Source organism: Mus musculus, chromosome 15 (genome assembly GCF_000001635.26).
Source record: "Mus musculus strain C57BL/6J chromosome 15, GRCm38.p6 C57BL/6J".
Taxonomy (NCBI): Eukaryota; Metazoa; Chordata; class Mammalia; order Rodentia; family Muridae; genus Mus; species Mus musculus.
Genome location: NC_000081.6, coordinates 88,955,346 through 88,982,802, shown reverse-complemented (window position 1 = coordinate 88,982,802; position 27,457 = coordinate 88,955,346). Strand labels below are relative to the sequence as shown.

The 27,457-nt window shown below is 47.0% G+C and overlaps 1 protein-coding gene and 1 pseudogene across 3 annotated transcripts; both read left to right on the top strand.

Moving 5' to 3' along the window:
• The first annotated feature begins 109 nt into the window (after positions 1 to 109).
• On the top strand, positions 110 to 26,919 carry Mlc1 (megalencephalic leukoencephalopathy with subcortical cysts 1 homolog (human)). Of its 3 annotated transcripts, XM_006520544.4 has the most exons (13): positions 110 to 186; positions 4,161 to 4,287; positions 4,788 to 5,004; positions 6,211 to 6,300; positions 8,026 to 8,079; positions 8,217 to 8,318; positions 16,309 to 16,410; positions 16,793 to 16,864; positions 17,308 to 17,424; positions 18,599 to 18,655; positions 19,267 to 19,389; positions 24,578 to 24,739; positions 25,707 to 26,919. In XM_006520544.4, exons 2-13 carry the CDS (start codon positions 4,220 to 4,222, stop codon positions 25,779 to 25,781), a joined length of 1,239 nt encoding a protein of 412 aa, XP_006520607.1. In that variant the 5' UTR covers positions 110 to 186; positions 4,161 to 4,219; the 3' UTR covers positions 25,782 to 26,919. The 3 variants fall into 3 exon arrangements, with proteins under 3 accessions (XP_006520607.1, NP_001351784.1, NP_573504.1); NM_001364855.1 differs by lacking the exon at positions 110 to 186 and having other exon boundaries at positions 3,814 to 4,287; NM_133241.2 differs by lacking the exon at positions 110 to 186 and having other exon boundaries at positions 4,250 to 4,287; positions 4,806 to 5,004.
• Gm8702 (predicted gene 8702) lies at positions 2,325 to 3,019 on the top strand (annotated as a pseudogene).
• Positions 26,920 to 27,457: the final 538 nt, after the last annotated feature.

The following is a 27,457-nucleotide window of genomic DNA, read 5'->3' as shown; positions in this document are numbered from 1 at the left end:
TGTATATTCCACGAGGCTCGACCGTTAGCCACGAGAGGTTGGCGGTTAGCACGTGAAGGAGCATGGAGGTCCTCGTGCAAGAGATGAGAGGCCTGGCATGCGCAGTGTGTGGAAGAGAGGGTGGCGCTTTGTGCCGGATGACTGCAGCGTGAAGCTGGGCCAGGCGTTTCTGCTGAATCCACTTAAGTACAAAGATAAAGAGTTTCACTACCCAGTGTGAGCTTAGGAGCCGTTTCGTAGGATGGTCCCTCTGTTCCAATATTCCTTACAGCTTTACTTTGTTTGTTTGTTTGTTTGTTTGTTTGAGAAGGATGCTATGTACCTAGGCTATGAACTCACGATGTAGCCAAGGATGCTCTTGCATTTCTGATCCCCTGCCTCGATCTCCCAAGTTCAGAGGTTACAGACCTGTGCTTTCACAATGCTTTAGGCTGTGCTAGAGGTCCTTGCGCACTTAATATCCCTACCACAAAACTACATCCCAAAGTTTGGTTTTGTTTTGCTCGCTGTTTTTAAGACAGCATTTACAAGCTATAGATTTCTCTTTAAATTTTGGTTAAGGTGCATCCTATACAATTTGAATCGCAATTTCATATTTGTCTTGTGGTTTGAGTTTTATTTTGCTGTTCCCCCACCCCAGTCCACACAGGCATGTTGTCAGTATACGACTATTTAGAGAGTTTCGGCTACTGATGTTAGTCAGTCTTAGAGAGTAAAATTTGGATGACTTCTGTTCTTAAAACTTGTCAGGGCCTAGTGATATGCACCTTTAATAGGACTTAGGAGGAAGAGGCAGGCAGATTTCTGTGACTTCCAGGTCAGTTTGGTCTTCATAGTTCTAGGCCTGCCAGGGCTACATAGTGAGAGGCTGTCTCAAAACAAAATAGAACACAAACCTTATCAAGGGTATCTCCCACTTTGTTGATCTCCTGAATGTCCTTCACTGGATATTCTGTGTGTCATAAACAGTATGTATTCTGTTGTGTTTGTTGGGGATCTGATTTAGTTCTAGATTTGGTTTGTCTGTTTGTACATCATTGGCACTCTTCAATTAAACTGGGAGTAATGGCAGCATTGCTTAAACATTTAGAGGCTGTCATAAAACCTTCTCAAGTGTGTTACTCAGAATACACAGGAAAATAATACACAGGACCTGACTATTTATAGGGTTTGAGTCATCTTCAGAGATGCTGGCTAGGTACCCCAGACAGGCTTTCTTTCACAGTATCTGGTAGTCCTGGCTTTCAGGACTGTGTGTGGTTGCTACCAGCCTGAGCTGCTGCCCCGGATCGGCCTCTTCTACATTTCCAAGCAAATGCCTTACAGACATTGTGACTTCATATCTAAAAGAAAACGTTGCTCCAAGACCTTCCTCTCTGACTGCCTAAAGAGCCCTCCGTACTGACAGCAAGTAGGATGGATTGGCTTCTCTTTATCTATCTGGAATTGGATCTCTGCTCACCATTCTGGGTCAAATCTCCCCATTACCCCAGCCTGTTCTCCACCCAGCACCAGAATACCACCTTGACCAATCCCACCTCAAGGTCAAAGCCAAGTGGCTTCCATGCCTACAGGTGTCTGTACTTCAATGGCCTCTATATTCTACTTTCCAGAATCCTCAGCTCACCTTCCTTCAGCCATGCTCCTGCATGCTCTGGGGCCTTGACACCTCTGAGGCCTACCCTCTGTGCCTTTAGTTCCGCTGTCTCCCTGAAGTCTACACATCTCACACAGAGAAAGTCAAACGTATTGGCATATTGGCACAGCAGAGCACGCACACACAAAACGATGGCCTGTAAGTCTTCAGTGGGCAGAGGGAGAAAAGGCGGTTGTTTGAAGATTCTACTGAAGAACAGGGCATGCATGTTCTAGGAACCAGTATTGCAGCAGCAACCAAGACATGACACGCAAGTCATTGTAAGTCAGGAGTGAGGAGAGCACGGAGAGTGAGCCCTCCCTCTCTGATTCAGAACAGCTTGTTTGTGTTTCTTAATGGGAAACACTTTTGAAAGTCACAAAAGTGATGATGTATGCTAAGCATTTCCCCCTCCAAAACAAAAAACAAAAACAAAAAAACACAGAGCCAGGTGGTGGTGGTGCATGCATTTAATCCCAGCACTTGGGAGGCAGAGGCAGGCAGATCTCTGAGTTCAAAGCCAGCCTGGTCTACAGAGCAAGTTGCAAGACATTTAGGAATACACAGAAAAACCATGTCTCAAAAAAGCAAAAAAACAAAAACAAAAACAAAAAACCCAAACAAACAACAAAAAGAGAGAGAGAGAAAACACAGGCGAGGGGGGAGGTGTCTTGGCCCCGGAAACAGAAGTGAGTGGTTTGGTCAGCCGACTCAAGCAGGTTCGGAGGATCTCACAGAGCTGTTTCCAAGATGAACGCCAGAGGCCTTGGGTCGGAGCTGAAGGACAGTATTCCAGTTGCGGAGCTCTCAGCCAACGGGCCTATCAAGAGTCACGATCTTCTCTGGAAAGGGTTTTCTTGTGTGGAAAATGAACTTTTGCCCAGTCACCCTCTTGAATTATCAGAAAAAATTTGCAGCTCAACCAGGACAAGATGAACTTTTCCACCCTGAGGAGCATCCAGGGTCTGTTTGCTCCCCTGAAGCTACAGATGGAGCTTCTCCTGTTTCTCCCGAGCTCAAACCTCTCACTGGATATTTTGAGGGGCAGCGATGAGACCATTGGTTTTGAGGATATTCTTAATGATCCATCACAAAGTGAACTAATGGGCGAGCCCTACTTGATGGTGGAACATAAGCTGGGCTTGCTGTAATACAGGGACCCGCACAAGAAGGAACAACGGTTGTGCTCTGTATAGTTGCCTGCTATAGTCTGATGTTCATGGCATTAAAGTACTGAGAGGATTGCTGGGCCATGTGGAAGTGTTTGGGGCTTGGTTTTGGGTTGTGAGTCAGTTGAGAGCCTAGAGGTGGTTTCTAAGCTCTAAGGTTACAGCAAAGCCTAAATTCTGAAAATTTGTTTCTTATAAATGTTACAAAAATGCAGGAGCCTCCTTGAGAAAAAAAAAAAAGAAAGAAAGAAAAGAAAACACAGGAGAATTCAATCCAGTTGGATCCACTCCCATGATTTTTACTGATCATTTAAGAACTCAGGAAATTTGGGAGTTTCCTCAACACATTTGAAAGAAGTTCTAGATGTCTCAGGGGACAGTTTGGGTGAATTGTTTCTTTTTCTAATTTTATTTTTATTTTGTGTGTATGGGTGCTTTGCCTGTATGCATGTGTACCCTGTGTGTACCTTATGTCCACAGAGGCCATAGAAGAGGGTGTTAGATCCCCTGGAACTAGAGTTGTAGACAGTTGTGAGCTGCCATGTAGGTGCTGGAATTGTAAGTCACCATATGGACGCTGGGAACTGAACCCAGATGCTGTGGAAGAGCAGGCAGTGCTCTTAACCTCTGAGCCATCTCTCCAGCCCTGGGTGAATTGTTCCGAATCCTTCCTGTTTGGTTGACAAGCTAAGATAACCAACCATCCCTGATTAGAAACCAGTGGCTGAGCCTAGGCTGCGTGGGGTTCTGCTGTTCAAAGGAGCTGGGGGGGGGGGGGTTGGTTTTTTGTTTTGTTTTGTTTTGTTTCCCAAGTACTCTGGGCTGAGCCTTTTTTGCAATGTGCACAAAGAAATTGTTGCTGTAATTGCCAGGGTGCCAATGTCTCCAGGCAAATGAAGCACATTCATGTCCCTTTTCTCTGCCTACTGAGCAGGAATAAAGGCTGCAGTGGGACCATTCCTGCCAATCCTTGGGGCTGCCATGGGAACCCATGCTGGAATTCCCAGCAGTTCAAGGGCCAGCTTTGCCAAAATCAAGAACATAAAGGTTTATGCGGCCTGACGAAGGAGATTTTCGTCAAGTAATAATGGGAAACAAAGAATGACGGCTTAAAAAGATGTAGACCTTTGAGTAGTTTTCTGTTCGGGGCCCAATACTGGTCAGGATCCAAATCCAGCGCTGGACTCTCCTATCCTTAGTAATACTTCTCTTTCCAAGACATCCACCTGGCTAGTGAGCAGTGAGGGGGACCAAGGGCTCTTCCTTTCCTATTGGGAAAGCTCCAAGCCACTGGTTATGCAATCAAGGAGAGCACTTCTAGGATCCACTCCCTTAATCTCCTCATTAAAATTCAGGAAGCTGTGTGCCTGCCCCTGGCTGAAGTGCAGTTTGGCTGAGAGCTTTTGTTCCACTTATGAATACTTCTTGCTGGAAGTCCATCACCCAGAGGCCAGCTTTCCCAACCGCCGGACGACAGCAGAGGTAAGCATTAAGACATTAAACTGCAAAGTAGGGGCGTCTTTTGTAATCTCATGTTCCCATTTTGTGTTGAATAGGAGAAGCTCACCTCTGTTTGGGACTCATAGAGTTGCTGGTGGAAGCTGAAATGTACTATATCTAAAGAGTCAGATGAAGGCTGAGTGTGCTGAATCTAGATGAGTTTGGGTGGCTTTATTTATGTTGAGAGTTAGGGGTTTGTTCCTCTTTAAGTTCACAGCCCTAGAGTATGAGTATATTCCTCTAAGACAGTGTTTGCTTAAGCCAGACATGATAGTGTTTACCCAGGTAGACGTTTAAGCCAGCCTGGGCCACACAGTGATACTTTGTCTCAAGAAAAAATTTTCCGAAGCACTTTCATGATAACCACTTACTACAATTAGAGGGTTTTCAGTTGTCAAAGTCCATGATGATTTCACTGCATAGGAGGGAATGGTGGTCTGAGTCTGTTCACAAGGCTCAGCTTTGGTGTGTGTCACTCTCAGTACCATGCCTGTTTCCAGCGCCATGACACGGGAGGGGCAGTTCAGGGAGGAACTGGGCTATGACCGGATGCCCACACTGGAGAGGGGTCGGCAGGATGCAGGACGGCAGGACCCAGGCAGCTACACCCCTGACTCAAAGCCCAAGGACCTGCAGCTGTCGAAGAGGTTGCCCCCGTGCTTCAGCTACAAGACATGGGTGTTCTCTGTGTTAATGGGGGTGAGTAACTCAATACTGGCTCAGGGGACAGTGCTGGTCCAGTGTCCCTTCAGTGCTGGTCATGCCCTGTAGAGCACAAAGCCCGATAGACTGGGAATCACTCCGTCCCTTTCTTTTTTCTCTTTCTTCTTCTTTCTTTTTTTTTTTTTTTCCAGTTTTTGGAGACACAGTTTCTCTGTGTAGCCCTGGCTGTCCTAGAACTTGCTCTGTAGACCAGGCTGGTCTCAGACTCAGAGACCCACCTGCCTCTGCCTCCCAAGTGCTGGGATTAAAGGCGTGAGCCACCACTGCCACCGATGGCATTTCTTTTGTTTGTGTCCTATCAGTTACTTTTCTCAGTATCTGCCACGGGAGCCTATGCCCCTAAATTGTACTTATCCTGAGGCCACAGGTTACCTGTGACCACATGCCAGCATACCCCTGCACATGCGTGATCTGTGAAGGCTGGAGGCCAACCTCATGCTTCAGGGTAGCTCTATGGAGTGACTAACAAGAGTTCTGGCCACAGCTGGGGTCAAGACCTTGGATTGGGAAAGACTACAGAAGCCATGGGACTATGGGGACTATGGGGGACCACGGGAAGGGATAAGTTGGGTGTAGCTACAGAGCGGAGCCACGCAAGCCCAGGGTGAAGCAGTGCCATGTGGGGTGCCAGGACACTTGTACACAGTCTTGCGGATAGATAAGCAATTGGGATGCTTAAAGCATCACTGGGCCCTGAGTGCACACAGTACTTGAGGACCCAGATGTTGCATGGGTTTTTCTATGGAAGGAGCTGGGTTTTGTGCGGTCCTAGTCTGAGAATGTTCAGACAGGGACCTCTCCCTTTCCAGATTCTATTTTGGATCAGTTTCTGCAGAGGCAATAGGTCAGCCACTTGTTTCATAGGCTCTGACCCCAGACCTGGGGATCTTGAATCCCCTGGTAAAACTTCCCTCTCCCCACCCGACAAGTTTGGTAGCTTCTACTCTGGCAGCAGAGGTGGGAAAGGGGAGGTCGGTTCCTTGGGTTGTGCTGTTCCTACCAAAAGGACCTGCAGTCACACAGGACCCAGCCATAGGCAGATAAATAACTGGGAGACTTGGTTAATATGGGAAACAATGAGCTTGCAGTCAAAGGCTGGGTGTTGTCCCCCACCCCTCCCTGCAAGTGTCTTACCATCAGACAGAGCCCGTTATAACCTGAGTCTATGTTGCTCTTTTGCAGAGCTGCCTTCTTGTGACCTCTGGGTTTTCGCTCTACTTGGGGAACGTGTTCCCCTCCGAGATGGATTATTTGCGCTGTGCAGCAGGCTCTGTAAGCACGATCCTCAGCCACACCAGCACCCTGACTCTCCCATTGTGGGTCCGAGGCTCTGTGATCTGGGGTTCATAGGTTTCCGTTGACTACTCTCGTGACTTAGCAGGTCTGACTCCTGGGTGAGAAACAGCACTTTGTTCCTGGCATGTTGTGGTGCTGTGGTGCTCTTGGATGCCATCAAGGGACTTCTAGGGCTAGGGGAGCTCCTTGTATCCGGTAGATTGACAATGACGCTGTGCCTGTGTGGTTCCGATTATTGTAGATTGACAACGATGATGTGCCTGTGTGGTTCCGATTATTGTAGATTGACAACGATGCTGTGCCTGTGTGGTCCCGATTATTGTAGATTGACAACGATGATGTGCCTGTGTGGTCCCGATTATTGTAGATTGACAACGATGCTGTGCCTGTGTGGTTCCGATTATTGTAGATTGACAACGATGCTGTGCCTGTGTGGTCCCGATTATTGTAGATTGACAACGATGCTGTGCCTGTGTGGTTCCGATTATTGTAGATTGACAACGATGCTGTGCCTGTGTGGTTCCGATTATTGTAGATTGACAACGATGATGTGCCTGTGTGGTCCCGATTATTGTAGATTGACAACGATGCTGTGCCTGTGTGGTCCCGATTATTGTAGATTGACAACGATGATGTGCCTGTGTGGTTCCGATTATTGTAGATTGACAACGATGCTGTGCCTGTGTGGTCCCGATTATTGTAGATTGACAACGATGCTGTGCCTGTGTGGTCCCGATTATTGTAGATTGACAACGATGCTGTGCCTGTGTGGTCCCGATTATTGTAGATTGACAACGATGCTGTGCCTGTGTGGTCCCGATTATTGTAGATTGACAACGATGCTGTGCCTGTGTGGTCCCGATTATTGTAGATTGACAACGATGCTGTGCCTGTGTGGTCCCGATTATTGTAGATTGACAACGATGCTGTGCCTGTGTGGTCCCGATTATTGTAGATTGACAACGATGCTGTGCCTGTGTGGTTCCGATTATTGTAGATTGACAACGATGCTGTGCCTGTGTGGTCCCGATTATTGTAGATTGACAACGATGATGTGCCTGTGTGGTCCCGATTATTGTAGATTGACAACGATGCTGTGCCTGTGTGGTCCCGATTATTGTAGATTGACAACGATGCTGTGCCTGTGTGGTTCCGATTATTGTAGATTGACAACGATGCTGTGCCTGTGTGGTCCCGATTATTGTAGATTGACAACGATGATGTGCCTGTGTGGTCCCGATTATTGTAGATTGACAACGATGCTGTGCCTGTGTGGTCCCGATTATTGTAGATTGACAACGATGCTGTGCCTGTGTGGTTCCGATTATTGTAGATTGACAACGATGCTGTGCCTGTGTGGTTCCGATTATTGTAGATTGACAACGATGCTGTGCCTGTGTGGTTCCGATTATTGTAGATTGACAACGATGCTGTGCCTGTGTGGTCCCGATTATTGTAGATTGACAACGATGCTGTGCCTGTGTGGGTCAGATTATTGTAGAAGCTTGAACATTGCAACACATGATTGTCTTAGTTTTATGCTGAGCTGAGTTAAAACTCAAACGTCTTCAGCTTGGTAGGCAAAAGCTCTAACCCTGAGCTGCACCTGGCCCGCAATGCATGGTTTCAGGGTTAGCATCATGTCCAGGACACAAGACTCAGGTGAACTCTTGGCTCACTTGGGTTCTGGTCTCTTTACAGTGCATCCCCTCAGCAATTGTGAGCTTCGCTGTAGGGAGGAGAAATGTCAGTGCGGTAAGTGAAGCCTTCGGAGCAGCCTTTGCAGCCTTGGACCCCTCCCCTCCCCAGGACTGAAGTGTGGAAAGCAGATGTTGTCTTTATTTCTTTAGGTTTTTTTAAAGAAGGAAATGCCTCCTGCTTTGTTTTTCCAGATTCCCAACTTTCAGATATTGTTTGTTTCCACGTTCGCTGTGACTACTACGTGTTTGATCTGGTTTGGGTGTAAACTGATCCTGAATCCTTCAGCCATAAACGTGAGTCGCTGGAAGGGGATGTGGGTCACAGAGGGTTTCCTGTTTTCATCTGAGTCTTTGTCTTTGCTCTGCTATCAAATGCTGCTCTCACCGAGCAGGGGTAAGCCTTGGGTTTCCTGTGCTTCTGAAGGAATCGTCTTTTCTGAATTTTGAGTCTATTCCATTGGACAAATCTATTGATCGATGACATTTTAGTGTTTATTTCCCAACAGAGATAGGCCTGGGGTGCAGCTCCATGTTAAAATACACACAGGCACACACACACACCACAACACAATAGCAATATACTACTGTATTTCATCAAATCTGTGATACTGTTGGTTGTAAGGCACACACACACCACAAAATAACAACATACTATTGTATTCATCAAATCGATGATGCTATTGATTTTAAGAAATTCTGTCATCTTATGTGCTACTGAGAAAAGTGAGAAAATTTTACTCAAATTGTGATGCTCAATGAAAAGAAATGGCACCAGGAATAAAGATGTCCTCCCTAGTCTTGTGAGAACAAAATTCAAGGAAAACCTGGGCTGCTGTGTGAGAGGCTGCTGACTGGACACTGGGATTATTGAGTGCACGTAGTAAGTTGCTGGATATGAAACATAAATATAAAACTGATTGCACCACAAAAGTTGAAAATACACTCTACACACAGATGCTTTATAAAACTAAGTGTGTGAAGCTGGGTATGTTGGCACATGACTGTTATCCCAGCACTTAGGAGATGAAGGGAGGATGATCAGGAGTTCCAGGTCAACCTTGGCTATATAGTTAAGTTGGAGAACATTCTGAGCTATATGTGACTATGTCTCAAGAAACAAACAAACAAACAAACAAAACATATAAAGTTCCTGGAAATATGTCTAAGAAGAGATTACTAACTATGAGACATATCTTTTTAAAATTATTTTATGAATTGGGGTGTTTTACTTGCATGCATGTCTGTGAACTATGTGTGTATCTAGTGCCAATGGAGGCCAAGAGAGGGTAAATGACATATATATTAAAAGACATTGGGAACAAACAGAGGGTGAGGCCCGGAGCCAATGCAGGTCACAGTGAGAGGCTTCCCTCCAGCTCCTCCTACAGCTCTGCCTAGGGCTTGGTTTGGGGGAGTACAAAGAAGGAGAAGGATTCCTCAATGTCCTCCCACAGCCAAAACTACTAGAAAGCAATCCTATTAGAAGGGTAGGCTGGGCGTGGGATTCCAGGAACCATCATAGATCCAGTCATCCCAGAGTCACCTCATACTGAGGGCTTGAGGATGTCTAGCACGCCTGTGACTAAGACGCATGCACAGGGGGCTGGAGCGGTGGCTCAGCAGTCAAGAGCACTGGCTGCTCTTCCAAGGTCCTGAGTTCAACTCCTAGCGCCCACACACACAGGTCACAATTGTTTATAACTGTAGGTCCACGGGGTCTGATTCCCTCTTCTGGTGCACAGATGTTCATGCAGACAAAATCCCCATATACATAAAATGAATAAATAAATCTTATTTTTAAGTGTTCATGAAAGGTCAGAGCCATGGTATGAAACTTCAAACGCAAACAAATGACCCCTGCCCCAGAACCACAGGTGACTGAACTCTGAAAGATGGGTGGAACCAGATATCAGCTTTTGTTCATAATGTAGCAATGGGCCAGCCGCAACATCACCTGGTACTTACATCTGCAGAACCTCAGTCCCACCTGGGCCAGGTATCAGAGTCCATAAGTAACATGGCTCCAGCCATACTGAGATCCGATGGTAAAAGCTGCCTGAGGCAGGTGGAGGAACCTCAGGAACACAGCATTTGGCCCTATCCTGCTCAGAAACTATACCTCATTCAAGGACATACTAAGTCCTTGTGGGATAGCAGTGAAATAGCCATGACGTGGTTGGACAGTCAGGAACATGGCTCCATCTGTGTGGGTTGGATCACACTGTCCCGTAGGCCCTTCCTCAAATCCTCTGGTCTCACCTAAGTGCTGGGAAACCTCTTGGGTCTATACGTGGCTATTGCCTGATGGTAGGGCTTATCTGTTCTTGGTCTCCACCTACGCATCTCCTTGTAGGTTGGTGTTATGACTAATCTTGGTTGTAAACTTGACTACATCTAGAATCAACTAAAACCCAAGCAAGATGGGACAACTGTGAGGGGTTTTTCTTTTCTTTTGAAGTTTTTTATTTACATTAGCACTGTGTTCTGTCCCCGTGTATGTCTGTATGAGGGTATCAGATCCCTGGAACTGGAATTGCAGACAGTTGTGAATCATCGTGTGGGTGCTGGGATTTCTAACTCAGGTCCTTTGGAAGAACACCCAGTGCTCTTAATGCTGAGCCATCTTTCCAGCCCCAGAGAGGGGTTCTTCTGGATTGGATCATTCGAGGTGAGAAGACCTATTATAACTCTGGGCCATGCCTTCTGGTGGCAGTCCACGTAAAAGGCACAAAAGAAGGCAGCCTTTGCTTTTCGCCTGCTTTCTCTCATTTGTACTGGCACGTTCATCTGTCCTGTTACTAAGATATTCCTTTGCTCATATTAGAACCTCCTCTGTGGGGATTCCAACATAGACTAAAGGCCAGCAGCTCTCTAGGATGCTAGCACTCGATTGGATTGGGAACACTGAGATATCCAGTCTCATAGACTGAACAACTAGCAGATCCTTGGCCTTTCTCTCCAGATACATTCACTGTTGGACTGCTGTGACCACAGCTATATCACTGTAACAAAACATAGGTAAGTCACACACACACACTTGCATGCATGCACACACACGTTTATTTAATCAGTCTGTTCCTCTAAGACAGTGGTTCTCAACCTTTCCTAATGCTTTACTCCTTTAAGACATTCCTTATGTTGCCGTGACCCCCACACCCACCATAAAATTATTTTTGTTGCTTCTTCATAATGATAATTTTGCTCCTGTTATGAATTATAATAAATATCTGTGTTTTCTGATGATCGTAGATGACCCCTGTGAAAGAGTCCTTCAACCCCCAAAGGAGTCACGACTCAAGCCCTGACTGACACAGCTGGTGTAGCCTGTCAGTATCTTTGAAGCTCCAAACCACAGTGGGAGCTCACCTCTCACCAGGAGGGATAGGATTCTACCCTCTGCCTACAAGGCAGCAGACATGGGATCTCAGATACCAGGAGTGAGGTCTCTGCCACAGGCCATACCAGTGTTCTGCTAGTTTAGAGCATCTCTCCACTAGACATCCTTGCTACCAGCCTGAGGGTCCGTGTCCCTTGACCTCACTACCTTAGATGTATTGACTCGTGGTTCCCAGTCAGAGGAAGGCAGAGGCAGCAAGTTCCTGTTTCCATTCATATCTTCTCATCCAGATAATTTTGGAAACTCCTCTCCTGCCTGTGGCCCTGCTAAGACTTGGTTTCCCTGTCAGTTGCCTTTCCTCACTCTCAGTTCAGATTGAACCACATCATCTATTTTCACAGCAGGACAGTCCCCATGGCTCTTCCAAGAGACACACGACATAGAAAAAGCATTTACAGACCAAAGTTTGGTGAACCAATGAATGTATTGGCACTGCTTGCAGCAGGGTGTGTGTGTGTGTGACTTCATATAGTCTTGAGATGGGGGAGGCTCAGAGGGAATGTTGGCAGGGCAGATCTCATGAGGGTCTCCTGTGTGTCTGCTTCAAGGTGGCAATGCCCATGTGCAGCCCACAGCAAAAAGCTACACTTTACCTCACTTTTGGTTGAAGTGGCTTGTTCTTGGTTACTCCATAATATACGAAATACCCACTTTGAGGCCAGGCCTACCCTTGGATTATTCCCATCTGATAAAGCGACAGCCTTGACCTCAGTTACTCCATCTTGGTTGGAAGTGTCAAGAAAGAGTGACTCAATCTACATATTGTTTACATAATTAAAAAAAACTCATTTCCCAAGATGTACAAATTGCTAACTGATCTATATGAGCTGGTGAACGACACCTGAATTATCTGAGAAACTTCGGGCACATGAACTTTTCAGAGACACTAGAAAGGACCCCTCACTGGGTCTATAAAAGAGGAGCACCCCAAGAGCAAAGCAGGGCAGGCACACTGGCCGGTCACTCAGTCACCCAAGACTCTTTCAAGAAAACTACCACAGGAAAGGTCTGCCCACACTCCTGCACTCAGCTTGGTTGAGTGCAGGCTTTTCTGCTAATCACACCAACCCATTTCAAACCCATCCTTGAAATGGCCTACCACCCAGACTCACATTTGATACCCTCTCACCTGATCATCTATCTCTGCAGTTGGTAAGACTTCTTATCCAGCCAGCTCTGCCTCTGACTTCAGGAATCTCAGTCCCTCCAGCTTCACCATTGCCCAGTCTGCTAACACACTTGGTCACAGGTGTTTGCCTCAGCTCTGGTGTAGCCTCCCCTAGATTTTGAAGAAAATTCTCATTTTTATTGCTATTTGGTTCTTCTTGCTCCTGAAGATCTGTCCGTCACTTTGTGCTACTCCGTCTGTACTGGGTGTGTGTGGGTCAGCTGTGTGTGTCTGCCAGTCCCCTCTAGCCTGGCCCCGGGGGTGACTGCACCTTGGAGAGCAGCTAATATAGTTTTCTTTGGCTCTGCGCTTGTGGTCTGACAGGGCTGGGTATACAAGGCAGGCAGTCTTCAGTGGCAGCATCTCTGCTTGTAGCTCTCTGGAGAAACTGTTCTCCCTGACACAGTCTACTGTTGACTGTCACGGCTTCCTCTGGTCCAAGAACACACTTCTGTGTATTATCTGTCACTAAACTGCCAGTCTCTTCTGAGTGTCCCAACTGATTATTGTCAAGATTCCAGTGAGGCAGGCACGAGAATTTATTTTAAAATACCATCCACGTGTTATTGGTTTCTGACCTCACTGTCAGGATATGAATCAATAGTTCAAGTGCTTTGACATTTATCAAGGCTCACTGTGTGGCAAAATAGACTTTTTTTTTCTTAATGTCCCATGGAAGTTTATCAAAGAGTGAATAATCTGTTTTATTTACACGGAGAATTGCACTTATTTTTAGATGTTGCCTTTGTTGCTGTCTAGATGTGGTGAAGACTGCAGTTCAGGAGACACCTGGTATTGAAAAGATAGTTACTGCTCACAGATTCTGTAGGAGGGGGCATCCCCATCATCAGGACCACCAGAGGAGCACCAGGGCAATGTGTGAGCAGAGGTAGTGAGGGGACACAGGCAGGCCCCTTCAATGCGGCCTCCACAGAAAAGAACAAGTCAGACAGGAAAGACAGAATAGTTTCCAAGGATGCTAGACTCTGGGACTATCCCTAGTTGCCTGAGTCCTGCCCTGCGGTGACAGGCAGGTAGATAGAGACCAAGTTAGGGACATATGGGGTTGAGGGGGATCGTATATAGTGTTATTTTCCAGCTCTAGTCATTAGTCATCCCTAGGAAGATCAGGGCTCTTCAGGATTAGCCTGACCACAGGCCCAGCATCAGAACACATACAAAAAGTCAAGTATGCAGTTCATGTAGCACATTTCTGGTTTTAAGAGGGTTTCTGTGTACGTGGGGTGTGTGTGTGTGTGTGTGTGTGTGTGTGTGTGTATGCGTGCGCGCGCGCGCGCGTGCACATGTGGTGTATGTGTGTGTATGTAGCCCTGGATGTCCTGGTTGACCTGGAACTTGATATGTAGACCAGGCTGGCCTTGAACTCACAGAGCTCTGCCTGCCTCTGTCTCCCAAGTACTAGGTGTATAGCATTACTATGCCTTGCTGGATAAGAGTTTTTATGTGCTTTTGATCAGTCAGCTTCTGAGAAACATGTGTTAAATTCTTTATCTGTAGTTGTTGGTTTATCTATTTCTTCCTGTAAGCCTGTCATTATTTTGTATATTTTGAGGTTCTATTAGTCAAATATTACTGTATAGTCTTTCCCTTACAAAATTATTTTTAAAACCACGCCTACAGTACACACCTATAATCCTCCACAACTTGGGAGGCTGAGACAGGAGGACTGTGAGTTCAAGACTACTCTAGACTACCTCAGCAACTTAGTGAAACTGCTTCAAAAAAGGGCTGTGGGCATGGTTCAATGGTACAGTACTTGTTTAGCATACAGGGGACCTCAATTTCAGTTCCTAGGACTGTGTACTGAGTATCAGTCACATTTTTATTCATTTATTAATTCTGCAGGGCCCAGGAGCAAGTTCCAGGCCTTGTGCATACTAAGCTCGTGCTCTGCAAGTGTGAACATTTACACACTTATTGTAATTGCTGACACTTCTGGTCTCAAAGTGCTTCTGTCATCCTCCAAGCCTGTGTTTGAAGTTTCTGGGAACTGCACATGGAGCTGAACATGCAATGAACCTTTGTGTTCATGTTTTGTGTGTGCTTAGATTGGGGAGGAAGACACAGCTCAAAGGCTTCATATAAGAGGCAGTTTTGCTTCAAAGGGACTAAAAAATAGTTTATAGTGAGCAAAATAGAAGCAACTAAGACCCAGGAACACAAACTCAGGTTACCTTGTGTGTGTTACCTGACGATGTGTTCCACTGCAGAAGAAATTACATGATCCTTTATAGACTGAGAATAAAAGAAAGTTCTAAGTTGATACATTACCAGATAAACCTGTATGGGCATCATGGTAGGCAGGCCAGTGGTGGGCAGGTGGGAACGTCACTTTCATACTGCAACTTGCAGATATTCCAGCATATTTAGCTTTATGGTATTGGAAACTAGAGGTCTTTTAAGTTACACATTCCAAATGGTTCCCCTAGGAGTCACAGAGATGTTAGGCCAGATAGAGATCTGGTCATGAGCAACTGTCCTGGGAGTACCGACGAGCCCAGATGATGTGGGCTCTCTCCCCCCATTCCAGTTCTCTCCAGTCATGAAGTTCTAGCCATTCAGTCAGGGTGTGTGATTTCTCGCCCAGCTGAGACTTCTAGAGGGAACTTCAGTTTCTAGTCCCAGAGGCCTATGGCGAGTACTCAAATAAACCATTCAGTTAAGAGTAGTATTTAAAACAATACCTGGGGCTTGTGCTATGGCTTAGTATATACAGGTGCGTGCTGCCAAGATGGATGACCTGAGTTCAATCCCCAGGACCCACAGGTGGAAGAAAATAACTCACGCCTGCAGGTTTCATCCTCTGACCTCTATATGCACGCTATGACTGATGTTCCACCCCAGTGAATATGAATATGTGTGTGTGTATATATATATGTAAATGGTTTCTTGAGACAGGGTTTTTCTGTATAGCTTTGGCTATGTCCTGGAACTCACTCTGTAGACCAGGCTAACCTCAAACTCATCGTAGAAATCCATCTTCCTCTGTCTCCCAAGTGCTGAGATTAAAGGTGTGCATGCAGCTAACTGCTGCTGCCACCACTGCCACTACCACCAGGCTCCAATGAATACATTTAATTCATAAATCTAAGTATCAAAAAGGTTGACAATGTACAGAGAGAGAGAGAGAAAGAGAGAGGGAGAGAGAGAGAGAGAGAGAGGGAGAGAGAGAGAGAGAGAGAGAGAGAGAGAGGAGAGATCAACCAAACTAAAAAATGGACCAAACAGAAGAGAGAGGCAGTGTGATGGCATGATTTTTTTAATTAGGTATTTTCTTCATTTACATTTCCTGTGCTATCCCAAAAGTTCCCCATACCCTCCCACCCCACTCCCCTACCTACCCACTCCCACTTTTTGGCCCAGGCTTCCCCTGGACTGGGGCATATAAAGTTTGCAAAACCAATGGGCCTCTCTTTCCACTGATGGCGACTAGGCCACCTTCTGATACATATGTAGCTAGAGACACGAGCTCTGGGGGTACTAGTTAGTTCATATTGTTGTTCCACCTATAGGGTTGCAGATCCCTTTAGCTCCTTGGGTACTTTCTCTAGCTCCTCCACTGGGGGCCCTGTGATCGTGATGGCATGATTTATTCAGGCCTGTGACAAGGAGAGCAGAGCTGGACTAGCCAGCTGGAGGAAGATGACCACTTTCTGGAGGAAGGACTAGCTTGGCTGAGGTATGTGTTTCCTTTGCAGATTAATTTCAACCTCATCCTGCTCCTGCTGTTGGAGCTCCTCATGGCAGCCACGGTGATCATTTCGGCCCGGTCCAGTGAGGAGCCCTGCAAGAAGAAGAAGGTGGGTCTCCCACAGCTACCCCCTCATGCCCCTGAGCTGGGCCTCGATGCCGGAGGCCACGGGTGGGAGGGGGGCTGGCAGGGCTGAGGGACTGTTAGTCAAGCCTAGGGAGGCAATGGTCCAGCTACACAGCCTCCAGTGTCCTTCCCATCCTGTCCTGCCTTGAGGAGTGTCACTGGAACACGGGTTCTACCAAAACTGTTGGTAAGCTCAGTTGCAATGACTGGGCACATCCACTCACAGGGGAAATGTCTGCCTTTGAGTTGTTCCTCCACACTGAAAAGCTGTAACGCTAAGGCTTTTAGAAGTAATACCCCTGCCAATGGCAACCAGCACCCATGCCCTGCCTTCCAGGGCTCCACAAGTATTTCCCTTTCTCTAGGGTTCCATCTCCGATGGCTCTAACATTCTGGATGAAGTGACGTTTCCTGCTCGGGTCCTAAAGTCCTACTCTGTAAGAAAAGCCTCCTCCTTCTTTCTCTTGTTTCATTTTGACACAGTCTGGCTATGTAGCCTAGGTTTGCACTGAACCATCAACCTTTCTGGCTCAGCCTCCCATGTCCTGTATCATTGCACGTGCACCTGCATCACTGTATCGGACTGGTGATGCTAACGACTAGGGGAACTCCAAGTTCATTCCAGTTAGGCTCTACCCATGAGCTTCCCTGTGGGTCAGGTGGGGTCCCCACCACCATCCACCTCCTTAGCCTTCACTAGTGATTTCTCCACGGTCAACCTGAACAGACCAGAGAAGGGTCTGAGCCCATGGCCTACCTTGGGGAAGGTTATATCTGTACACTGCATTTTGGAACTTCAAGGGTGTCTCTTCTCTCCCTGTGGACATAGACCATCTGTGTGGTGGCCTACCAAGCTAACTGTGTTTTTTTTTTACCCCAGGTGGTAGAAGTAATTGCTGGTGTCTCCGCTGTCCTCGGTGGGGTGATCGCTCTAAACGTAGAGGAAGCTGTCTCGGGTCCACATCTCTCGGTGACGTTCTTTTGGATTTTAGTGGCTGTGAGTACTTCCTGGATGGTCACCTTGTCCATGAATAGCTAGCTAGACATGGCTACAGCCACAGTTCTGGACTTCCCTCCTTAGACCCTATATGGCTGTTGTTGTTGTTGTTGCTGCTGCTGCTGTTGTTGTTTTTGCTTCACAATGTTGGTAACATTCAGATAAGAAAGCACACAGGAGAGAACCCCCTTCTCCTAAAGACTCCGGGAACCGAGGACTAAATGTATTTGTATGAAATCTTATCTTAACTGCTAGTACTATACCACTTACCTATTTTTCTAAGAAATCCAATGTTCTTAGTTAGGGTTTTACTGCTGTGATGAGGCACCATGACCAAGGCAACTCTTATAAAGGACAACGTTTAATTGGGGCTGGCTTACAGGTTCAGCGGTTCAGTCCATTATCATCATGGTGGGAAACATGGCAGCATGCAGGCAGAAATAGTGCTGGAGAAGGAGCTGAGAGTTCTGCATCTTGATTCGAAGGCAGCCAGGAGGAGACTCTCTCTCCCACATTGGATAGAACTTGAGCACCAGGAGCCCTCAGAGCCTGCCTACACAGTGACACACCTCCTCCAACAAGATCACACCTCCTAATAGTGCCACTTCCCACGGGGCCAAGCATATTCAAAGCACCACACCAATTATATTTTAAAACGCTTGTGTGAAGCTCAGGGTCCATGTCTCAGGGAAGTCCATGAAGGTGCCAGAGGTCAAAGGACACCCCTATGCAGAGAGATTGACAAGGAGGCACAAGGAAACCCCAGTTTGGGTTTTAGATCACAAAGCAAGAGATCTCTCTTCATATTGCCTTTGGGACAACTGACTGGTGCTGCAGATAGATCTGCATTTGACTCTACTGCACTCTGTTGCCTGAGTATGTAGCACATGGTCAAGTGACTGGGCTGAAAGCAGAGACTACAGAACATGACAGATGTCACCAAGGTCAACTAGGGGATGTGGAATGTCACCCTGTCATTCATGTGGCCTTTCTACAGGAAACTTGACTGGTTAAACAAATGGTTGAGCAACAAGCAGCTACCAAACCTGTGAGAGGCTGTCATGAGCCTAGGACACTTCGCAGCCTGAGGCAGCCCTGGCTTTCCTTCTACTAGATAGAATGGTGAAATCATCACAGCAGGAGTACAAGCTTAGCCTTTCTGTTCTCTTCCCAGTGTTTTCCCAGTGCCATTGCCAGCCATGTGACAGCGGAATGTCCCAGCAAGTGTCTGGTAGGTGAAGCTCAGACCTTCCATTATGCCATGGGTCACACTTTGGGTGTAGCTCAACAAGGGCTTACAAGGAGAGGCCACGGGGGACCAGTACGAGCGGCCAGGGCAGGCTCCACTGCCCAGGAGAGGATCCACAACTGTTCTGGGGCCCCAGTGGCCAAGATGTTTCTGAAAACAAAACCCGAACACTAGGTTTGCAAGTCAGAAGTTCCTGTAGCTAAGCAAGGGGTGGAGGAAGAGAGACACATCCTTTAGCTTCATCCCCTCTCCTGTGGGGCTGCTTAGCTGTTAGCAGCTGTTGGCCACTGTTGGTCTTTGGGTCTAACTGATCTGCCAATGAGTCTGTGCTGGGTTGTCCGGCCCTGACACAGGTTGGGGGAGGTTAGAAGAACAGATCTTAGAAGAGTGGGAGAACTGAGTAGCACACAGGTGCTGATTGTTTTCCATCACATTAGAGCACTACATGTGATGTTCAAAAACTCCCATGTTATACCCGGCACTGAGTGAGCAGAGTTTATCGAGACCCACATAGCGAGCAGTCCCACCTCACAAACTTGAAGGCACGTAAATGCTGGCCACACGTACTACCCGACAGTCTGCTTTCCTGCCAGGTTGAGGTGCTGATAGCCATCAGCAGCCTCACATCCCCACTGCTATTCACTGCCTCTGGATATCTGTCCTTCAGTGTGATGAGAGTCGTGGAGATTTTTAAAGATTACCCGCCAGCCATCAAAGTACGTGTCCATTCTATCTTAAAACTCTTTGGAAACGGGACCTGAGGGGTTGGCTATGGGGGATCTGCTGTATTTCTGGCAGTAGTCAGAACAAATGGCCACCCACCTGGACAAAGTGGCTTTGCCCAGTTTGCTGTGGGTGGAGTGGACTGAGTGTGGAGCGAGGTGGGATCCAATTTGCTTTTTCCGTGTTGATTCTGTCCCCGCTGGCTGCTCTGGTTTCTGTTCATTGCTTTGGTTTTCCCCGCTTATTTTTTTTTTTCTGCCTGTCTTAGCTCAGCTCTGTACTGGACCCTCATTTCCTTCATCGTAACTGGGGCTTCCCTCTGTCTTCTGACCACCCATGGGCATCTCAAGCGCAGTCATCACGATAGCAGGAGACCCACTGGGACCTCAGTCAGCCTTGCATTAAGTTCATAGATGGACCTGAGGGTTTGACGTGGTCTCACTTTCTACCATTCACATAGGATATCGTTTCCTCTGGGGCCCCCAGCACCTTCCAGGGCTTCCTCAGGCTCAAACACACACAGCTGACTTGACATCGTAGGTGCTTGGTATTTGTTTCCAGGATGAGAGCTCTCCCTCCACGAGTGTATTATTAGGGACCTCGTGTGAGCATTGGAAGGCAGTTCAGCTCCAGGGAGATGCTCCTTCAGGTCCCCTTGTGCTCACACATGCTTAAGACTGATGGCGGCACGAGTGTCACACTCATGTGGACCGAATGTCAAACTCTTGATACCTCAACCCTTCGCCCTTTCACACTTAGATGTCTCTAAAGTAAGAACAGCTCTCTATACCTCAAAGTCCCATTGTCAAGTCTGAGACGATCAACATTATCGTGTGATATGGATTAATATTCAGCCCATATTGATCTGCATGGCTGTTTTAGAGCAGGATGTCTTGCTCATTGGTCTGTTCAGTTTGGGGAAACCCTGTCCCCTGATGCTGTCTGGAGTGTGGCCCCACCTGTTCATCTGTTTACAACACTTCTGAGGAGCATGAAGGGGCCTGGAGAGGTGTCAAACATTGTGGTGTCAGGCTCGGGCTCTTTGAGCGCTTCCTGTCCTCCCCATGTCCCCTATGGGCTGAGGTTAAAGGCTGATGTTTTCCTGGGGAGGGCAGGAAAGGTGAGGACCAGGCTGGCATATTACGATGCAGCTTTGGTGTTGGTGGAACACCACTGAGGACTCTCAAGGCCTCTAATATTTTTAGAGTATTGTTGGCATTCTTCCTTCTATACCGAATGTGACACAGATGCACCCAGAGGACACCTTCCAGGTGAGCATTCCTGTGAAGACATCAGTCTCCCCAGGTGGGCACTGAAGTCAGCCTTGGCTCATCTTTTATGACCTTGACCCAGACAGGAGCAGGACACAAAGCTCAGAATCTTCCTCTGTGGACTCTCCCTACTTTGGGTCACTTCTTTTTTTTTTTTTTTTTTTTTTTTTTTATGTCTCCAAATGCCAAAAGACACCACAATAAGCATAGTTTATTACTTTAAAGAAAATCACATTAAAGCTTATATATGTACCCAGGTGCTTCTCAATTTAGAATACTAACAGGCATGTTAAATAATAATGCTTAGGAGTGAAAGCTATTGAGCTAGGTTGCTTGTTGCAATTATGACCCAAATCATTTGACCTAATTAAGGACATAGCCCCAAGAACAGTGTGCCTACCTTCCTGCAAAGTTATTGTTAAGATACAAGAAGAGATGATTAAAATATATCTATAAAGACAATATGTATATATGCAGCATATGAAGGAAAGCTGTTTCTCAAAGTGCAGTAAACTGGAATTGGAAGCTGGCAGGCTCTAGAAATGTAATTTATTCAGAGTTCCGCCAAAGCAGGGAAACCAGTATGGGGCGCAGTTTCCACGCTTGTGGGAATATTTTAAGTGACAGTAATAGACTGATTTCTAAAACTAATTACTTCCGTATCTGTGCATATGGCACACATACACATATGCAAGACATATGAGTCCTATAGAAAACAAAGAGTTGGGCAAGTAAATATTTGGAGGTATTTGTGATTACTAACTGCTAGTTTCCATAGTGGGAACCAAAGGAAGAAAGGTGCACAAGCAAGTTTGAAGGTTACAAATGAAGAGCCCAGATACAAAGAAAACAAAATGAAGACTACAGAGAAACTTACAGTGGTGGCAGTTGAAACTGCCCAGTTTTATTTCAGCTTGCATTTTGATGCACAAGTATTTGTGAGTTAAATATGCACATGGCGAAAAACATATAGAAAGTAGTGTCAGTATATGTTCCTGTGCTAAGAAATGTCAGATTTTAAAGAGAGAACTCAGTTCACAGAGCAGAATCTAACTGACCAGGAACTATGATACAAATACGCTGGCTGCAGACAGGCAATGGGAATAGTTTGACAGCTCATTACCATTGAATTTCTACCAGCTTTCTGTCACCTTTTTCCTGCTAATTCTTTTAGTATCTTTTCTTTTTTTTTTTTTTTCCATTTTTTATTAGGTATTTAACTCATTTACATTTCCAATGCTATACCAAAAGTCCCCCATATCCACCCACCCCCACTCCCCTGCCCACCCACTCCCCCTTTTTGGCCCTGGTATTCCCCTGTACTGGGGCATATAAAGTTTGCAAGTCTTTGGGTCACTTCTGAGCCTGTTCAGTGAAGAGAGCTGGAGAGAACTATGTGATTACAGACATGTGCTTGTATTGTTTCCAGTGCAAGCTGAACATTCTCCACTTTTGATTTTGGTTTTCCCCTCTTGACTTCTTTTACTTGATGTTTTTTGTCCTTTTACTCCTAATTCAAACACTATGTCTGTGGTGACATTTAATATCATATCTACTTATTTTGTCTTATAATAGACACATGAATGACCCACATTTATAAGAAACCAACATTGCTACCAAGAGACCACCTCCTCAGCTAGTGTTTGCTCATGTGTATGTGTGTGTGGGTTGCTGTTGGTTTTGTTGTTGTTGTTGTTGTTGAGACAAGATTTCTCTTTGTAACCCTGGATGTCCTGGAACTAGCTCTGTAAGGCCAGGCTGACCTCAAACTCACAGAGATCCACCTGCCTCTACATCCTGAGTACTAGGATTAAAGGTAAGTGCCACCACAGCCCAGCGTGTGTGTGTGTGTGTGTGTGTGCGTGTGCGTGTGCGCGTGCGCGTGTGCGTGTGCGTGTGCGTGTGCGTGTGTGTGTGCTTAACATTCATCTCAGAAAGTGTGACACGCATATGTTGTGTGATAAAAATCCACTTTCTGTGTATGATTTTGCTATTGACTTGGTAAGTGGTTGAGTCCAGTGGATTCTGGCTGTGGTCAGCATTAGGGGATGTTTCATTTCACATTACTTTCTAAAATATACACTAATGATATTTGAGAACATAGCACATCTACATGGATTAAAAGGCAAAGCTGAACACAAGATAAACTCTAAGGAGCAGGGGTGTCAGCCTGCTTCCTCGACAGCTACCACATCTTATAATTTTCTCTCTTCCCTACAAAGCAGGTTGGGCATTCTAATCTATTCTGTGTCAGGGGCCATTTTTTTAATCCAATAATTTATCCCCAGAGGGATCAGAGCTCTTCTGTGCTCCTTCATTACTCTGTTCAAACATTACCCCATGGACCTGACAAGGCCCTATTGTCAGGAACTGGGCGATGTCCAGCCATCTGCTATCATGACTAGCTCCTGGTGACCAGCTTTAATGCACATCTCATGTGAATTTGAGGATGAGCACCCAGGAGAGAAACTACGGAAAGCACAGATGCTTCTGTACTCTATATTCATCACTGGAAGGGTTCTAACGCCGGGTTTCCCAGAGCCTGGCAAAAGCATGGACCGAATCTGACCTTTCTAGAGATGCTTCATTGTTGCTGAAGCCCCATTTACACATGAGTCTGCATTTCCCACAGCCCCTCAGGCTGTGCTCCTGCTTGCAGGTCCTCTCCTTATATCCCACTGGCCGCCCCAGCTTGTCAGCATGGACTGGGGCTGCCTGTGCTGTTGGGAGAGGCTGTACACCTGCCTCCCTTCCAGACAGGGTGAGGCATCTAAGTACAGGAGCTCCCCTCTGGGGACCCACATAGCTTTTGCTCTCAGGCATGAATCTCATGGCTGCTACATCCCTGGCTCTGTATCTACGGCATTGACACTATTTTTTTTTTTTTTGAGTGCATTGCCTACCTTCAGATCCCTTTCTCAAAACCGGGCTGCCTTGTCTAGCCTCAATGGAAGAGCATGCGCCTAGTCTTGCTGTAGCTTGATATGCCTGGGCTGGCTGATGTCTATGGGAGGCCTTCCCTTTTCTGGGGGAAAAGGGGAGAAGGAGAGGAGGTGTCAGGGGAGGATTGGGAAGAGAGGAAGGAGGAGGGGGAGGACTGGGAAGAGAGAAGGTAGGGAAAACTGTGATGAGGATGTAAATAAATTATTCAATTAAAAAATATTTTTGAGACAAGGTCTGAGTGTATAGTCCAGGCTAGCCTTGAACTTGAGGTCCTCCTTCCTGGGTCTCCTAAGTGCTGGGATCATGGGCTCACATCATCATGCCAATCAGCACTATGTCCTTTGTGCGTTAACATTTAGTTGTTCTGTGTTTCTGTGGGTTGATGTTGTAAGGCATCCTTCTGGCTTCGTTGTGGGTATTTCTGAAACACTCCTTAATGTGTGAATTGCATTTTATTGCCTCTGGCCCCTGGGCTGTCAGGACACAGACTCTTGCCCTGTCTTGTTATTCTCCCTTCTTGCCTCTTTCGCACCAGCATCTGATGGTCAGGTCACTTTGCTAGTAGGTCTGGGCCCAGCCAAGGGCCCTCTGTTCAAAGCCAACTATATACCAATTTCGGGACGGTGTTTCCTGCAGATACGTAACTGAAACTGTGGGTCTCTCCTGCTCTTTGCACGACCTCAGCACGAGCCTCAGGAATCTCATATGCTCTCTCTTCCCTACGGCAGTCGGATCGGAGGGGCGGAAGAAATACAACCTGGGTCCTCTGTATGCTTACTCATTAAATGGAAGGCAGCAGAATTGGTTGAAATGGAATGTTGTGTCTCAGATTACCGAAGCATAAGAAGCCTGTGTGGATGTCCAGGGCCCCGTGCTCATCAAGGGCGCCCTGTTGAAACCTTAGGCGAGGGGAGAAGTTGCAGGCGTCTGCCTGTGGGTCTGTTCACATCTCGCTCCTTCCTCGTAGTCTTATGATGTTCTCCTGCTGCTCCTGTTGCTGCTGCTGCTGCTTCAGGGGGGACTCAACACTGGCACCGCCATCCAGTGTGTGAGCTTCAAAGTCAGCGCCCGGCTGCAGGCTGCATCCTGGGACCCCCAGTCCTGTCCCCAGGAGCGGCCAGCAGGGGAGGTGAGTAGCCTGCCTTCCCCGGGTGCCCCATCCTGGGTCCTCAGAGGGTCCTTGTGAGGTTATGGATCCTTCCACTAATGTCCTTTGATGTTTGCTGTGATGTTTTGAAGTTTGTTTTATTGGCAGTATTAAAAATAAAGTTTGAACTAGGTTCTTTTTTTAACACACTAAATGAGTACAAACCCATTCATGAAAAATACCGTGGCTACAGGGTTTTCAGCTCCACTCTCACAGACACAGAAAAAGCCTTCCAAAGACTCCCACAGATGCCATGCTTTGTAGTGGAGGGCTGCCCCTGCTTGGCCTGGTAGGCTCCCTGCAACCAGACATTCCTATTCTGTGACCAGTGGGCTGAGTCACCTGGATGGTACTCTCCCTGCCTATCCTACCCCCATCCTATGTTCTGATACCCCCACCCTGAGGTTGGGCCTGCTAACTTCGCCCTGAGCCATCTATGCCTGTAGTGTCTTCCTGGGCAAACTCGCCCACTGCCATCAAGGAAGTGGCCTGGTTGTTCGGTGCCCAAGGAGATGTTCAGGCAGGCTTCCATCTCTGTCCTGGGTCTGTGTCCTGACCAGCAGGCCACAGAGCCAGATGAATAAGTTGCCAGATTCCAGATCCCAGAACTGACCATCTTAGGAGATGAGAGTAAGTGTGCAAGCTGCTGTCGCCCATCTCATGTCTGGAGGTGTGTGTCTGCCTCTGCTGTCCTTTACTCTCAGCTACACATCCATCTTAAAGTCCACCCCACTGCACAAAGACAGACACTATGGGAAGGGATGTGGGAATGTCTAAGATGCTTCGTCCCTGCCCGGGAGCGTGTCTTCCCTTCTCCGTTCTTTCTCATGTAAAGAAGTTTACATTCAGGAACACATCAGATGCCACACAGACTCAGCCGAATCTGCTGCCTTCCTTCCAGGTCCGACCCTGGTGAGGTGACATTGTCCTTGTCTTTCTTTCATCACAGGTGGTCCGAGGCCCCCTCAAGGAGTTTGACAAAGAGAAAGCCTGGAGAGCTGTGGTGGTACAAATGGCCCAGTGACTACAGGATAAAGAGACTGAGTCTGGGTGTCTGCCCGGACCCCAGCGTGCTCCACCGTACGGACTCTAACCATTGCACGGCTACTGCTTTCTAACATACTATTTCCCTCCTGTGAGGGCAGCCCAGGCTGCAAGGTGGCTTTTCGGTTCCTGTCGTAGTTTAACTTTGAAACAGGAAAATATTGAGTGTTGGGCCCTATTAGGTCTCAGTGTGTGCACCTCAGGTGACCCTGATGGCCTGGGTGTTGCTTTTTTTTCCAGCCCTCCTCACTTCCTGGGTTGACCCTCATTCACCAGGACCTGGTGTTCTGGCCTTAGGGCACTTCCATGCCTTCTCATGCTTGCCACAGTGCAGGGATAGTTTGGCTGTGAGACTCACAGATAGTTTGTATATCACCTCCCCAGGCCCCAGAAGACAGCTGGACTCTCCCAGCTAACCAGAGAATCAAGGAACCTATAGTAAGTTGGGTCCTTTGTGAAGCTGGGGATCATTTTAGGAATTGCTTTCTGGGAGGGGAGCCTCTGTGCTTGGGAAGACAGCGAGCGTGCCTTTACTGAGCTGGGGTATCAATGGGTTCCCTTCCAGGAAGAGGTATATTCTGTGCCTCAGAAGAGCTGCCAGGGTCAGGGAGAGAGTGAAAATCCTTCTAGGCAGCTCACTTGTAGATACACACGACTGCCAGGATTCAGGAAAAGCGTGGCCATTTTCAAACAGAGGGATGCAAGGATGGCACCTGACAGGGATCATGTAGGAGCAAAGTGGCCCCGCCTCCAGTGTCGGGGACTTCCGGTCCTGTCTCCATTCTCTGCAGCCTGCCCTAAATGAGAGATCATTTTTGCTTGCCTATGTGCGGAGCCCAATGGGCTTGGGGTCCTCTGCAGCTCTATATACCACACGCTATTGGGTGGGAAGGGAGTGGTGGTCCCACTGGGCTGACAAGCCATCCGCTTTCAGGACCTGGGCTTTCAGGACCAGAATGAGGCGGCAAGAGGATTGCTGCCAGCTTGCACTTCTAATTTTAGAGGGATGTTTTGTTTTTAACTGACTCATATAAGTGGGGTCTGAAAATCGTCTCTTGTATACTTTTGTCTGTTATAGATTAATATGCTTGAGCAATAAATGCTAACTCGCAAATGTGGTCATAGCCTGTTAAATGCTTCTGGGGAAAAAGGGTTGGAAGGGGATGAGAAACAGGACCTTAGAGTGGAAAGCCATTTTTTATTTATTCCTTGATTTGTATAACCCCTGTGAGTAAAGACTAGATCACCAGTCAGGGAGAAGACTCCTACAACACCTGAAGAGCAAAACCTGTTTTTTTAAAAAAAAAATGCCTTTAAACCTTCCTAAAGCTGTGACCCTTTAATACAACACCACATGTTGTGGTGACACCAACCATAAAATTATTCCAGTGCTATTTCATTACTAATTTTGCTAGTTAGATATGTGACCCACTGTGTGTGGGGTCGCGACCCATAGGTTGAGAACTGCTTTAAACCCATTGAAAATATGCTGAAGTTTGCGCTTTAAAACAGCGGACAACTCTGACAGGGTGAGGGGCCTTCCTCAAGACAACCCAAGGCACCACCCACATAGGCACAAACACAGGACGATCACAGGAACTAACCTGGAAAGGCCTAGATGGCAAGTAGTGCTGACTGTCGGGAAGGGACAGCCTG